Source organism: Sciurus vulgaris (assembly GCF_902686455.1).
Source record: "Sciurus vulgaris genome assembly, chromosome: 2".
Taxonomy (NCBI): Eukaryota; Metazoa; Chordata; class Mammalia; order Rodentia; family Sciuridae; genus Sciurus; species Sciurus vulgaris.
In genome coordinates this window covers 122,473,601-122,488,790 of record NC_136462.1, presented here as the reverse complement: position 1 = coordinate 122,488,790, position 15,190 = coordinate 122,473,601, and the positions used below count along the sequence as shown (strand labels likewise).

Below are 15,190 nucleotides of genomic sequence, written 5' to 3'. Positions count from 1 at the left end.
TAGAGGAGCTGAGCAGGGCACGCCACTAAGCTGTGGAGCCTCGTTCCTCCTGCGTAATACGGGGGAGTGATAGTGAGACTGGCCCCACGGGGCTCTGTACCAAGGGGATCCTGTACCAAGAGCACTGGCTTTGTGCTCAGCTGACCCCACCAGGCCCCACAGCCGGCTTCCTTCCCCCGAATTTTGACCCGCCTCTGGTCCCTCTTGCCCTACCTGGGAAGGTCCAGCCCCATGCTCTGCCTGACTCCTCTCTCTGCCCGACCTCCTTTTCTTCTGCAGACACCACCCCCTCTCCTCTCAGGGCTCCCTGCTGCCTGGGGTGCCACATCTCCTGCTCCTAACCCAAGAGGCTGTCCCTCTCTGGGCTCCCGCACTGCTACGTGTCCTCTCCCCGCCCCGTCCCATCTCTAGCTTTTCTGCATGTTTGTGTCTCATAAAGCAGGCAGAGGGGAGGGACTGGGCCTCAGGTGTACGGGTGGCAGAGCAGGTGGGGCTCCACAGAGGGACTGGACGCCCTTCCTTCCTCACAGTGGAAAGAGCCGATTTGAAAGGACAAAGCTGTCAAGCCAGGCTTGGTCACAGCCAGGCGTGCCCTCAGGGTCAGGGGAACCTCATCCACAACTTCCTCATCCTTGCCACCCACAGTAGCTGACCGGTGCCCAGTATGACTCAGATGGGATGTCGAGCTTGTGCATAGTAGGTCCTCTTTGGGGCTCCTGCTGCCCTGCAGGGAGATTCCCCAAAGGCTCCCAGGCTGCCTCTGAGGGAGGCCCATGGAGACTGTGGGCTGACTGGTCAGCTGCAGGCCTGTAGCTCCCTGGCACTCTGGAGCCTGGTGTGGGCCCAGACACCTCAGGCCCTGGCCTGCTGGTGACCCAGCTGCTCAGGGGTGGGGCCCTGCAAGGCCCTGCAGCAGCCATCAGGCTGAGACTTGGTGGAGGGTGGGAGCATTCTGGAAACTCACATCTAACCTCAAGCTCCTGTTGGCCCAGCTGGATCCAGAGTAGCTTACTAATCACATCAATGTGCTGTGTTCTCTAGAATGTAAAAGTCCACCTTTACCTTCCTGTCCTCTCTCTAACACCTGGACTGGACCTTGTCAGGAAAGCTGTAAAGCAACGCCACCCATCTGCTTATTCAGGGACCCTTCCAATCCTGGGATTGGAGACACCTAGACACAAACCCCTTAGTTAAACACATCATCTGAGGCTTGAACCCTCTCCCAGGAATCCCTGGCCTGCTTATGAACCATGAGTGGCAGGCAGTAGTGACACAGCCTGACCTGTGTTCTGAATCTGGGGCCACTTGGCTCTTGGGAAGCCCGTCCTTGTACTGATCTGGAGTTGACCTCCTGGTCTCTGAAACCAGGAGTCCTGGCTTGGGCCTCTGGGGACACCAACCATGGGTGCTCCTGCTGCTTGTGGCAGCTCCACAGAGATCTGTGGGTAAGACAGATCTGCCAGGCGTTGGCGTGGGACCCTCTTCTAATCATCCCTCTTCCCAGGTCCTCCCGGCCAGCAACTGGCCTGCTGTGGCCATGCACTCGCCCCTCCAGTGTGCTCTGCCCTCCTTAATTTGCTAACCAATATGGAGATGAGCACATCCTAGGGCAGTAACTGGGGGCAGTGGAAAGAGCCTGGCTGCCAGCCGTTGACATCTCTTCCCTCAGCCTCAGTTTCCTTATCTATACAATGGGAATAACAATACCTACTTCAGAGGACAGTGGTCAAAAGTAGAGGGGACAAGCCTGGTTGGCTTATTTAAAGGTACTGGGAAATGAGTCACTGAATCTACAGGCAAGCGTTCCGGTCCCCTCATGGGGCTCCTCGGGAACCAGCAGTCACAAAGCCACATCCTGTTGAGGGCCTCCCTCGGTGCTCCGCCAGCCCCTCGCTTGGTGTGCTTCTGAGCATGGCTACGTGCTGGCGCTGGCCGCCAGGTCCTGCAGAGAGCCACATGGTCATGCCCTCCACCCTCTTAGAGCTGCCTTCTCCCCAGCAAACAGCGCTGGGCCCAGGCTCCCCAACAGTTCCCATGTTTGGTTTCTCAGTCTGCAGGAGAAAGGCTTCAGGGAGGTGTCTGCGGTGAAGGGGCAGTGGCAGGTGCTGGCTGCAGGGGTCCTGCTGGATGAGCGGGAGAGGCCAAAGCAGCCAGCGCCATGCCGCTTCTTGGCGGGTGTGCAGAATTGCGGGTCCCGGACTCCAGGGGAGAAGGAGGAGGTCTAGCTGCCCTGATCTGTCAATGCTCCTATCAGAAAAAGATCATCTTTTAAATTAGTGCTCACATTAACATGCAGAATAATGGTTTTTTGCGGCATACTGGCACACACACATGACAGGCTTTGATCACATTCACCCCCCCCTTTCACCACTCCCTTCATCTTTAATGTCTCCCTTCTACTTTCATGTCATTTTTTTTTCTAGATTTAACATATGAGAGAAAACATGTGATACTTGTCTTTCTGGATCTGGCTTATTTTGCTTAATGTTATGATCTCCAGTTCACACAATTTCCTGCAAACAGGATGACAGGATTTCCCTCTTCTTTATGACTGAATAATATTCCATTGCATGCATATATCACATTTTCCTTATTTACTCAATCATTGGCACCTCAGCTTATTCCACAACTTGGCTCTTAAGAGATGTATCAGGATAGACATGGGTGTGCAGGTATCTTTATAGGATTCTGTCTTTAATTCCTTTGAGTTTATGCCCAGGAGTCCTATAGCTGGATCATATGGTAGTGCTATGTTTAGTTTTTCGAGGTGCCCAGTATTGATTTCCATAATGGCTGCCCTGATTTACATTTCAACCAACAGTGTCTCAGAGTTCCCCGTTCCCCACATCCTTACAAATATTTATTATATTTTGTACTCTTGATAGTCTTACTGACCAGAGTGAGATGGAATCTCAATGTGGTTTTGATTTGCATTTCCCTGATGGCTAAAGATGTTGAACATTTTTTCACATAATCTTTGGCCATTTGTACTTATTTTGAAAAGCATCTGCTCAGTTCATTTGCCCATTTATTGATTGGGTTACTTGGTATCTTGGGGTGTTACGTTTAAGGTGATTTTTTAAAAGGGTTTTAATAAACGAAGAGCCCAAGAGCATGTTAGACACTAGACAAGTTTTCAACAAGAATTTTTAGCCTTTTACAAAGTAGGATCTGGACGTGGTGGGTGTAAGCAGGAAGCCTGATTTCTCGTCTACATTCCAGATCTTGCTCTCTTGCCCCTTGGGCACTTGTTCGGTTTTTCCAGTCATTTTCAGGCATATTCCAGGCCAGTCCAGACTAATACTGAAATCTCATTCAGTTGGAAGCTTCCCATCTCCCAGGTTGGCACGGGAAGCCTTCGATGTGGAAGGAGAAAAGGGGCTGTTCCTTCACTTGCCATGCTGTCCCCATGCTGCGCGGCCAGCCGCCCTGATGCCCATGGACAGGAGTAGTGTAGGGCAGCAGTGCAGGCGGGGGACTGTCTCCCTGGTGCTGCCCCATGAGGCAGGTGCCATGAGCCACCTCTTTCCTCCTGGACCCACCGTAGGTCCTCCCCTCAGCCCCCACCAGGAGCCACTGCTCTTGCCAAGCCTGTCCACCTCCCATGACGCCCACCCAATAGTCACTCCGTGCAGCTGCCCCCGCCCCCCCCGCCTTGCTTTTCAGCCCTGGGGATTGAACCCAAGGGTGCTATGCCCCTGAGCTATATCTCAGCCCTTTATTTTTTTATTTTTACTTGTAGAGGGCACAATAACTTTATTGATTTATTTTTATGTGGTGCTGAGGATCAAAGCCAGCGCCTCACACGTGCTAGGCAAGCGCCCCACCACCGAGTTACCACCCCTGTCATTTCAGTCCTTTTTATTTTTTATTTAGAGACAGGGTCTCACAAAGTTATTGAGGTCCTCGCTAAGTTACTGAGGCTGGCCTGGGGTTTTCAATCCTCCTGCCTCGGCCTCCCCCGTCTGGGTTACAGGTGTGCTGCTTTTTGAGGTTCCTTTCTCCCTGTCAGGCAGCCGTCCTGGACGGAGAGTTCGCGGGAGGCTCTTTCTACCTTCCACAGCCCCCACATCGTTCCCAGGTGAAATTTCAGTGCTAATTCGTGGATGTGCTGAGCACTCGTACCCCAGACCTCCTGCTTCCCTCTGCTGCCAGCCTCTCTGCTGAATCCAGACTTGCTCGAGGGCACGTATCAGTTCCCTGCTGGAGAATCTCCTCTTCTCTCTGTGCCCCTTCCGTAGTCAGGAAGACTCACAGTGGACAAGTGACTTGACCAAGGCTGCCCACCTTATTCCTGGCAAGTGAAAAGTGTGACCAAAACTCAGGCTTCCCCCTCCAAGGTTGGAGACTGAGCTGTCCTCTAATATGCTTTATGTTCTGGGATTTCACACAAGGGAGCTTTGCAAAAGGCTCTGCTTCCCTTTAAGTGGACCCTGGGGTGGGGGAAGTTGTCCAGTGGTTCATTTTCCCTGCAAGGATCACAGCTGGGAAAAGATTCTGCCTGGTGGAGTGAGTGGGTGGCTGGCCAGGAAGCAGGAGGCAGGGCATGGGAGACCAGCCCTGAGCTTGGGGTTTTGCAGAGACGTAAAGTAATGGAGGTTAAGTACCTGGGCAATCCGGGTTCAAGTTCTGACTGCCCTGCAGGTCCCTGGGTAGGTTAGGAAACCTCTTTGTGTTCTATTTGCCTCATCTGCAAGTGGGAGTCATGATGCTGAGCCTGGTACCTGCTTTGGGGTAAGCTCTGATCTGACTTGGCTCTTTTCCTGTGGTTACACTATTTCATTGCTTCTCAGATCAGCTCTATGTGGTAGGAACTATGAGGCCTATTTTCACAGGGAAAGAAATTGAGGTGGAGAATGGCCAGGGTCACAGAGTAGGGTTTGAGCCACATCTAGTCTATCCAACTCCTTCCAGTCTCTCAAACAAGGCTACACGCCCCTGACCTATAATACGCTCAAAGGGGGCTGGGCCCTAGAGGGGTGGGCTGTGGGGGCCAGGAGAGAGGTCAGCCTCCCACCAACCCCTATTTTTCCAATGAAGAAACCATGTCCCAAGGAGGGAAGTGCCTTGCTTGGGGCCCTGGTCTCTGTGGCCAGCCCCTGCAGCCACCAAGAATATTATGGGCACGGAAAGGAGGAAGTGGCAGTGAATGTGGAAGCTGCTTCTCTACCCGGACACTGGGGAACGGCAGCCCAGGCCAGCTCACAAGCCCCGGCATGTGCACGCGCAGGCCCACGCTGGGAAGGGAGCCAGGAGGCTGTCCAGGCAGAGCCGAGCACCCGGGCCTTTGATATTGTGCCTTCCTTCAGGCTTGCATGCTCCTCCCCACAAGCCCATCCTTGGGACAGAGCCTTGGGAGGTTTCCTGGAGCCCAGGGTGGCTACACACCACCAATGTGAAAAGGCCAGTAGCACATCTGGCTCCAGTGGGTCTCCCTGAGGAGGGGCCTGTAGTGGCTCATCACCTGGCGCCCCTAGCCTGGGGGTCCCCCACCCCACCCTGTGCCACATGGCTGGAGTGACCTCTGGCAGCCCACTGTCTGCCTTTCCAGGCAGTGCTTCTCTCCAGCCTGGCACGCAGCTGTCCTGCAAGTCCATGGTGACTAAATTATAGTCTGAAATGCAGCCTTCCCCCCAGGTAAAGAGAATTTGAGTAATCATTGTCAAAAGTTTTAAAACAAATTTTTCATGTTTCAAAATGAGAAACTGTTACTGAGCTACCTATTGAATGACTGACATACGTATGTGACTTTGGGACAGGCTGACCTGGGTTCAAAACCCAGATTCTGCCCTTCACCAGTGGAGAGGCCTTGGGAAGTCACATCCCTGTCACCATCCTTACGTTCGCAGGTCTGTGACTCTTCAGTAAGGTAGTGGCTGGGATGGCCTTAGTATGAGGCACATGGACTCAGTCAGTGGAGGCTGTGAGTGAGCCAGATCACTCCACCCACCACACAGTATGCTGATCACTAAGACAAGATTTGCAAAAGAAAAGAAGCTTACTCTCTGTGACTGAGCACAGTGGTAGTCAAATTCTCCTCGAGGAAAGGGTTTGGAGATCTTTATGGGGTAAAGAAGCAGAGTGATTTTAAGGCTTGGGGAAGGTGACTGGAAGACAAGTCAGGGTGTGTCACCAAACTTTATGGATTTTTATGGGACCTGGATTCAGAAATAGCAGCTTTAGCATGGTACAAGGGTGGAGTTTGGGGCCTCTGGATGTTTAAAGGTCACTTTATCGGGACATCTACACAGGCCCAATGAACAATAATTGGTTTGGGCAGAAATGGCTTTCAAGTCTTTGACAAGAGACCCAGGCAACTATGATCATCATAGCCCACAGGTCAGGGGTGTTCTCCAAGCAAAGCTAATGGGAGGCTAATGAAATAGAGCCCAGCTGCTTGACCTTCAGAATTTATAATTCTAAAACACAACTAGAAGCCGATATAACTAGGGGAGAAATAAAAATACAAAGCGCTGATTGGTGTGGAGAGGCGGGGCTGGCTGTGTCTGTTGGCGGGCAATCATCAAAGTAGGATTGCGGCCTCCCATGGAGTCCCAGAGATGGGGGGGAGTCTTATTCTTTTGAAGGTTTCATTCCTGAGAATGGCTCTCAGGCCCTGGAGGATGCTTCTGAGCTGCAGATCATGCTCACTGAGAGCTGTAGGCCTTTCTTTGGGGAAACACCCAGCAGATGAATGTGGCCCATCAAACCAGTTTTAACTTCACGAAGGGCAAGGCCATGGACAGGGCTCAGGTGACAGAGGCCGCAGGCTGGCAGGAGGAAGTGAGGGGAGGTGAGAGGAGGGTGAGGAGGCCTGGGTAGCTGCTGAGGAGTGACTTGGATGGGATGGGATCTGCTGACTGAGTTCAGGTAGAATTCTCAGTTCTTTTTTTCCTCAACGGCATACTGAGCCCGACTCTCCCAGCTCTGAGCAATGAGTCAGAGCCCACCCCCTGGAGGAGGTGGCTGGGGTCTGGTGGAGGAGGAGGGTGCAGGATGGTGGAAGGGGCAGGGCTGGGAGGCAATGTGAGTAGCCCTGGGGGTGGGGGGACAGGCACTTCCTCGGAACAGCCTTGCCACTTGTGACCGTGGCTCACTCAGTGACAACCACCCCCTAGCACTACACCCTGCAGAGGGGCTGGACAGAACTCTCTAGCCTGTGGCACAGTGGGGACCTGAGCTCTTCAAGACCAGACTGCAGAGCCCTTGCCGCCTCCCGAATGGCCAATGTACGTCTGGTTTGGCTTCTCCTTCCACTCTGGGAGCCTCAATAAGGACAGAAGGGTCCCCCTGGACTGTCGGGGTGGGCACAGGTCAGTGGGGGGCAGAGGGAGAAGCAGCACAGCCTGCTCTAAGCTAGACTCCAGCTAGCCTTCATGCTCAGTCCCCAGATCTCCCCCAGGGGTGTTGGGGAAGAGCAGGCCCCTGAGAGTCCAGATTCTTATCCTGATTCTGGCCTCAGGGAAGCCTTTCCTTTCTCTGGGCCTCGGTGTCCAAGGACAGGGGGGTGCTAGGGAAGATGCTTCTGAGTTCTGGGCATCTGTGATCTTCTAACCTGAACTCTGGTGTCCAGCTCAGAATGACCCTTCACAGGAGGGACAGGAAGCTGAAGCTCCCGATTTGTTTTCTTTCTCTGCTGCCACAAGTTTCTGATCTGAGGGTCCAGAGGGAGGGCAGAAGCTAAGGGACAGGAAGCATGACAAAGGCCACAGAAATGGATGCTTGGCCCAGCCTGGTTAAGGACACAAGGCTGGACCTGGGGGCAAATGCCAACCCCAGGACAGGCCAGTAGCTGGTTGGGGGAACAACTTCGTCTTGCTGGGGTCCTGGTGGCCAGCCAAGGCCAGTATGCCCAGCTTGTCACCCTGTGGGCTGCTGAGCCTGGGACAGGCCCTCCATGGGAATTTCTTGGGTTGCTTATGGAGGAGGGTGAGTCTGGGGTCCTAACTATCCTGGAGATCTGACTACCCTGAGTTGGTCGAGGGTGGGCTGGGCCTGGAGCATGGGCTAGTTGGGGCCATTTGTGCCATCTCTGTCCTGCACCTGTCTGGTTCTTTTTAGACCTTGAAGAATATAACATCTCCTTCCTTGGCTCAAATGCCTCCTGCTGCAGGAAGCGCTCCTGGGTCTGACCCCACCCCTCCTCCCCACACACCTGTAATTCGAGGGGAGGCATTGGGCAAGGGGAAGGAGTGCCAGGCTTTGTCTGGAACACAGGTTAGGTGTGTGTGACCTTGGGAGGGACCTCTGAGCTCTGCGATATGAGGACGAGACGTATGTTGTCAGGGATACTGGGGCTCCTTTTTCTAGTCTCAGGCTTTGGGAGGGTGTGATAGGACAGCAAAGCAGACAGATGAGATACCAAGTCTCAGGCCAGCCCTGGTTTGCAGTTGCCTGGCCAAGTGCCTAAGGGTTGGCAGGGATTGACGAGGGGCAGACCCCCTGCCTCCCACCAGGATTTATCACCTTCTTCTAGACTCAGCCACATGTGTGAGACAGGAGCACTGGCAGGAGGGGGCCTGGCGCTGGGCCCATTCCCTAAGCCTGGGGATGCTGCAGGAACTTCTGTCCTCTCCCAGTCCTCGCATGCCACCTCCCTGTCCCAGCTTCCCATGACAGCAGCTCAGACACAATAGATTCCACACCCAAAGGCAGGCTGGTCAGGATCACCAGGACTGGCAGGGCAAGTGCCAGACCCTCCTTGAGAATTCTCCAAGGTGATGCTCACAGAGCCTGGCTGAGAGGTGACCCAGGGATGAGGGTATAGCTTGGTGGTAGAGCACTGCTGGGTTTGATCCCCAGCACCACAAAAAATAAAACAGAGGTGACCTCCGTTGTTCTAGGTGTGCTCTGGTCCCCACTGAAGCCACTCTCAAAACCTATGTTATGAGTTTTGCAAGAGGATGAGCTGAGCCCACAGAGGGCCCAGCGTAGGACTGGGTACAGAGCTGAGCTCCAAGAGCTTGGGAGGTTGGGGCAGGAGGATCGTGAGTTCAAAGCCAGCCTCAGCAATGGGGAGGTCCTAAGCAACTCAGTTTGACTCTGTCTCTAAAGAAAATACAAAACAGGGGTGGGGATGTGGCTCAGTGGCCAAGTGCCCCCGAGTTCAATCCCTGTTACCTCCCCTCCCACCAAAAAAACACTTACCTTGGTCACAGTAGTAGCAGAGGCCAGATAGCGCAGAGGTGAAGAATTTAACTTTGACCTGTGTTCAATTCCAGGCTACCACTCTGTAACTGTCACCCCTCTGTGCCTGTTTTCTTGATTAGCTGAGATAAGAGGGCCATGTTGTGGGGACAGCATGAGCAGTGCCAGGCACCCCAAGAGGGAGTAAATTTGGGGGCTGCCATCATGGCACTTCAGTAGTGGCCCCTCCCATCAGCTCTCCCATGGCGGGTTGACCTGTCCTGCACTGTGAGCTCTGGTGTTAGGCATGGCAACTCCTGACCAGGCAGCCGGGTGGGGCCCATGTAGGCACTGTCACCCCCACAGCTGTGGGGGTACCTCCCGTGTGAGGACAGGGCCTGAATCCAAGGGCTAGATTGTGAATGGGGAGATGGAGGCCAGGGAGAAGCTACTCCTGGAGCGTCCAGAGGCATCCTGCTGAGCTCTGCGCAGGGCCCCGCGGCCCTCACACACCCCTGTCCTGTGCTGCAGTGCAGGGACTTCACCGCCCACACGGGCTACGAGGTGCTGCTGCAGCGGCTGCTGGACGGCAGGAAGATGTGCAAGGACGTGGAGGAGCTGCTGAGGCAGAGGTGAGCGGGGTCGCCGGGAGGGCCGGGCAGGGGCGGCAGGAAGTGGCTGACCCCATCCCAGCCAGGCTGCTGCCAGAGCACCCCTCTTTCAAAAAGCCAGGGGTCTCCTGTGTCCCCTCAACCTGGACCTCCCCCGGGGGACCGCTGGCTGCCTTCCCCGATGGGCCGCCTTGGCCAGCATCCAGCATCCATTTCCAGGAAGGGCTGGGGCCTTGACTGCCCCGAAGGCGGTGGGGTGGGCCTCGGAGTCTGCAGGGGCACTTCCAGGGCCTGCAGCCGGCAGCCCCAGAGGGTCGCAGCCCACGCTGTTCTCTGTTCTCGCAGGGCCCAGGCGGAGGAGCGGTACGGGAAGGAGCTGGTGCAGATCGCGCGGAAGGCGGGCGGGCAGACGGAGATCAAGTAAGAGCCGCGCCCGCCCTCCCGCCGCCTGGCCTGGGCCTCGCACAGGCGGTCGCCGGGTGGCCGGGGAGGGGCTGCCAGGGAGGCTCTGGCTGGCCCTTGCTTGGTACCTGGTGGTCCATGTGGGGGTCAGGTTCCGGGTGACTCAGTGCTGGGAAGGGCAGGCCTGGGAGGCAGGAGCCACCTGTCCTCAGGTGCTTTCAGCCCAGTGGTCTCTGTCCAAGACCTGAGGGGCAAGGGACAGCCGCCAGCCCCGCCCTTGGGAGGCCCCCAGACCATGCCCTTCTCCTGCCTGTCCAGGCTCCCTGTGGCATTGCCTGGGCTTTGGGGATGGACGCGGAGCGGGTGGGTTCATACCTGGTTCTGGCAGTAGCTCCTCGCACCATGGTCCCCGTGTCTGCATGCCCTTGGCCCTGAAGAGAGAGGAGTGAGCCTTCTTCTGAGGATAAAGTGGGTTGAGGGCTTCAGTGTAGACCTGATTTGTGGGGACCATCATGGGAGGTGGGCGTTGCTGCTACCCTGGACAAGGGTCACCCTCCTGGAGTCTGCATGTTGCCTGGGGAGAGGGGCAGGGGCCGCTGAAGGAGAGTGTCCTGACAGCGGAAAGGCACACTTTCCAGCGGCTGCTCTGGAAGGCGCAGGGAGGCAGGCCCAGGGTCAGGCAGGCCTGGATTCCAGGTTCTGAAAGCCTCTGTCCTCTGGGGTGCTGAGCCTGAGACCGCTGCAGCTACCCCAACAACCCCTTTTCCTGGCCTGCTTCCTCAGAGGTCAGGCCTGTGATGTGCCTGGCTCGGCCCCAGATAGAGCATCTGAATATGACACTGCTTAGGTCTTTGAAAGACTCAGGGCACCCTGGAAGTTCCTGCTTCCAACCAGGAGCCCAAAAAAACAACAATAACAATAACAAAAACAAGAAACCATGGGAAGGACTGGAGAAGTGATGTGAACCAGGAGAGATTAAAGTCCAGTGCCCACGGGATCTGCGTGTTAGACTAGAAGATGTGCACGCCACCCTAAGAGTGAGACACACACACTCTAGTTGCTGCTCAGCCTTTGTGAGCTGTGTGACTGTGGGCGAGTCACTTAGCCTCTCTGAATTTGTGTCTCATCTGCCCACTGTAATGGGCTGCATACGGATAAGCAAGAGCATGGTCTGGGGCCTCCCAAGGGCAGGGCTGGTGGCTGGGTGCAGGCTGAGCACCAAGGAAGGCTCTGACATGGTAAGCAATGAACAGGTGTCTGTTGGAACCCATCTTTGTCTCTCTGGGAAGGGGGTCCAGGCTTGCTGGTGGCACTGAAGGGAGAGAGCCAGGAGGGAGGTGTGGCCGACAGGTGGGGGAGTGTGGCCCAGGGAGCCCTGTCTGCTCCTGCCTCCCACACAGCTGGAAGATGAGAACTTTCCCAGAAGTAGAGGGCTGCCACAGGGGTCAGGACTGGAGAGGGGTCCAGGCAGGGCACGAGGGGAGCCAGGCGGAGGAGCGTGCGTGAGCCATGCTCAGGGGACCATGAGTCATATGGGGACTGAGCACAGGAGATGCCCCTGGCAGAGAATGAAGTACGGGTGGCGAGCCGGGCGGGCCATGGGACCTGGGAAGTACACAGTATCTGACCCCATTTTCAGAAGCATGCAGTGGCCTGGCTGAGGCCACTCACTCAGGGTGGCCCTGATTCTCTACATGATCGTGGAAGGCTGAGTGTGGGACAGGGTCTGCCCTGGCTTATCTTCTGGGGTCACTGCCCCTTCCTGAGACTTGGGTCCTCCCTGTGAAAGGGGATGATCGCCCCTGAGAAATGCTCCAGTCTCGCCCCGCAGACCTTCAGTGATAAATTGGAGCCCCCTGCTTCACTGGGGGCTGAGAGTTCCTGGCTGTGCAGCTGAGACCTTTTCCTTTGGGACCCAGGCCCCGCCCTGGCCGAGCACCAAGGTCCCTGGGGAAAACCACACAGGGAGCTGGCGACTGCCTGGAGGGGGAACCGTAATCCAGCTGTGGAGCCCCAGCTGGGCATGCATGGGGAGCTGCTGCCTGGGCTAGGGTTGCCAGGCCCCAGGGTTGGGCCAAAGCAGCTGCAGAAAAGACGGAAACAAACCTGCAGGGGCCAGAAAAAAGGCTCCTTTTTAGAATAGGCCAGGAGCAGTGTGAGAGAAGCCAGCTCCACACAAGCTCGCCGGCCAGGTCCCGGGAGCAGGGCAGAAGCATGTGGTGGACTGGAGGTACCTCCTGGGAGGGGAGGGCCTTCCTGCCGGGACCTGTGGACGAAGGCTCAGAGGTGGAAAAGTGCAAGACACTTGGGAGCCAGTGAAAGATGTGGCCAGAGCTGCGCCCATCCCAGCTGGCCTGCTGCAGGAAGGTGGGCAGGAAGGACAAAGGCCAAGGGGTCAAGTGACCCCTTAAGTAGCTCAGAGAGTGCCAAAAGGGCAGAGAGGTTGGCTTCCCCCACCTCTGCTGCCTGTAGATGAGCATTTCTGCATCATCCCTCAACCTGGAACCAGCCAGGAGCCTCACCCAGGCTTGTAGGCTCAGGTCACCTGAACTAAAGGGAGATTAGTCACAACTTAGGATGACCTTTGTCACATACCTCCTCTTCACGTTGTTAACCCAGCAGTCATCAGTGGGCAGCAGAAAAGAAGGACACACAAAGAAGACTGGGTCTCCAGCCCCCAGGGTCCCCACAGGCCCTTCCAATGCATGTTCAAGACAGTGTTAGGCATTTGCAGGGGCATGTCAAGACCCCTGGCATCTCACATCCAGCCCGGCAGAAAGTTGGCCTTGACTCTCCAGGCCAGCCTTCCCGCCTGCTCCAGCGGTCACTCCCTTTCCTCTGCTCAGTCCTTCCTGCCTTAAAGGTCTGCCTGCAATGCCACCTCCCCCAGAAAGCTGTAGCCTCCCCCCCCCCCGCTCTGTCTTCCCCAGGTAGTGTGCATTGTGCTCCCGGAAGCTGCATGGGCAGGGTGGCAAGGCCGACCAGCTTCCTGTGAGCCCTGTGGTTACCCACGAGTAAGGACAGAACCCCCAAAAGGGGCATGAGCTTGAGTCCTCACGTTCCGCCTCACCTGCATTTGTCATAAACCTAAAACGCTGGGGTTTTCCTGCCAGAGGAGATGGTTTCATTATCTTTGTTCCTCTGGGCTCACTGGGGCTGCTGGTGGGCCCCATTCTCATTCCTGATCCACCAGTGCACTGCCACCATGGTCCTCCAGGGCAGGGAGGAGGGGGCCTGCTCCTGCCAGGTGGGAGGCACAGCCACCCTGCCAGCTTGCCTCCTCTGAGGATGCCTCTGCCCTGCCTGCCCTGCCTGCCCAGCCCAGGGTGGCACAGGGTGGGTGTCATATGGTCATATGGCCACCAGGGGGCAGGCGAGCCACTCCGCAGAAAGGCAGAGAGAGGCTTGGTGGTGGGCTGCTGCAGGATGCTGCTGGGACAGGACAGCTGCCACTGCCTCTGTGGGGACCCCAGAGAGGCTGGCCACACTCTGGCCTCAGTTTCCCTACCTGCCTCGATATGACTCCTCAGGTGTCCTGGTGAGGAGGGTGCCACTGTGTTTCACTGCCTTAAAGGAGCCTTGTTCCCTGGGCCCGGCTGCAACCAGCACAGATGTTTCTTTGTACCCTTGGAGAGTGGGCACCTCTGACCAGACTGGGGACACCACAGGCACAGGCATCCCTCACATACTGCCCAGTACAACTCTCCCCACACAGCTGTGCTGAGGGTGGGAAGGAAGCCCCCTACCTGAAGACAAAGTCCAGTGAGGGGTTTTGATAAGACGGGGTGCTGGTAAGTTCATAGGTGGAAGTCAGATCAGACAGAGGCCCAGGGGTTCCCCCAAGGCTAGGTGGAATCTGGCGATGTGTCCAGGGAGGATTGAAAACAGCGACAAGCTTTGTAAAGCTCCTATGTTGCTCCAGGTCCTGGGGAAGGTGCTTTATACAAGTAAACTCATGTCATCCTCACAACCATCCTGTTTGTGCTATTAACCTCATTTTCCAGAGGGGACAAACTGAGACACAGAGAGGTAAAGTAACTTGCCCAAGGTCACACAGCAAATAAGTAATAGTACCTGGATTGAATCCAGGTCATCTGGCTTCAGGATCTACTTCTAATGCATGTGGGAGTCCAGAGCAGGGAGAAGCTGCTAGAGATCCTGCTGGCTTCCTGGGTGGGTCTCCCACACTGCCTCCCTCCTCCTTGGGATGAGGAATTCACCCCCTGAGAAACCCCTGCTCCTGAGAGTTCATGGACTGAGAGAGGTGTTCTCCCTCATCGTTCCTGTTTCTGCCAGGGTCCTCTGCCTTGGGGTGCCCCATTACCTGCAGTAGACAGGACGGTGCGTGTCCTGGGGTGGGGGGCTCCAGCACCTTGGCTCAGACTCAACCCTATCCATGGCTCTGGGGGTGGGCCCCCAGTTGAGCTGCCAGGTAAAATACAGGACCCCTGATTCCACCGACTTTCAGATGAACAACCCAATGCTTTTTGAATGGAAGTGTGTTCCATTCACCACCCAGGGCACACGCACGCTCAGAAGTGCTTGTTGTTGAGTGGAGACTCCAGTGAGCTGGGCGTCTGTATTCCTGCTCACTCAATCCAGCACTCCTGCTGCTTGGGCATCGTGCCTACCTCCCATGCCTAGTGCCAGACTCTCCCCTTGCCTCTGGCTCTGGTGCCCACCAGTCCCCTCCTGGAGCAGAAGGCACCTGCAGCTCTCCCCTCCTGCCTCCTCTCGCCCAGCACCTCCAGCCTCTCATCCGGCTTCCTGCAAACATCCCGAGGCCTCTAGAAGCCAGGTCTGAAAGCTCCCTCTCCTGCTCCCGACTCGGCCTGGAGCGCTGGCTACCTGGAGAGGAGAGAGGTTTCAGGGAGGGAAGGAGCATCCTGAAGACAGTCCCCTCTCCTCCAGGGACTTAGCCAAGAGCAGAGGCGGGGCACTTCTGCCACAGTGGGAAGGTTTCATCACTTCATTATTTCGAGCTTTGTCTTCCATAAATCCCAGTTTGGGGTCCACGTGGTTGGTTACCATCTCAGAGCTGTGTGTGTGAG

General features: G+C 56.1%; 1 protein-coding gene across 3 annotated transcripts in view; it reads left to right on the top strand.

Annotated features, from left to right (window-relative positions):
• PSTPIP1 (proline-serine-threonine phosphatase interacting protein 1) overlaps window positions 1–15,190 on the top strand; it is a 48,068-nt gene that overhangs the window by 15,207 nt on the left and 17,671 nt on the right. The window contains exons 1-3 of one of the 3 annotated variants that reach the window (XM_079128901.1): window positions 7,053–7,229; window positions 9,658–9,758; window positions 10,083–10,157. In XM_079128901.1, coding sequence (XP_078985027.1) covers window positions 7,221–7,229; window positions 9,658–9,758; window positions 10,083–10,157 — 185 coding nt within the window. In that variant the 5' untranslated portion in view covers window positions 7,053–7,220. Of the gene's footprint in view, window positions 1–7,052; window positions 7,230–9,657; window positions 9,759–10,082; window positions 10,158–15,190 lie in introns of those variants that run through there. The other 2 variants (XM_079128900.1, XM_079128902.1) reach the window with 2 other exon arrangements.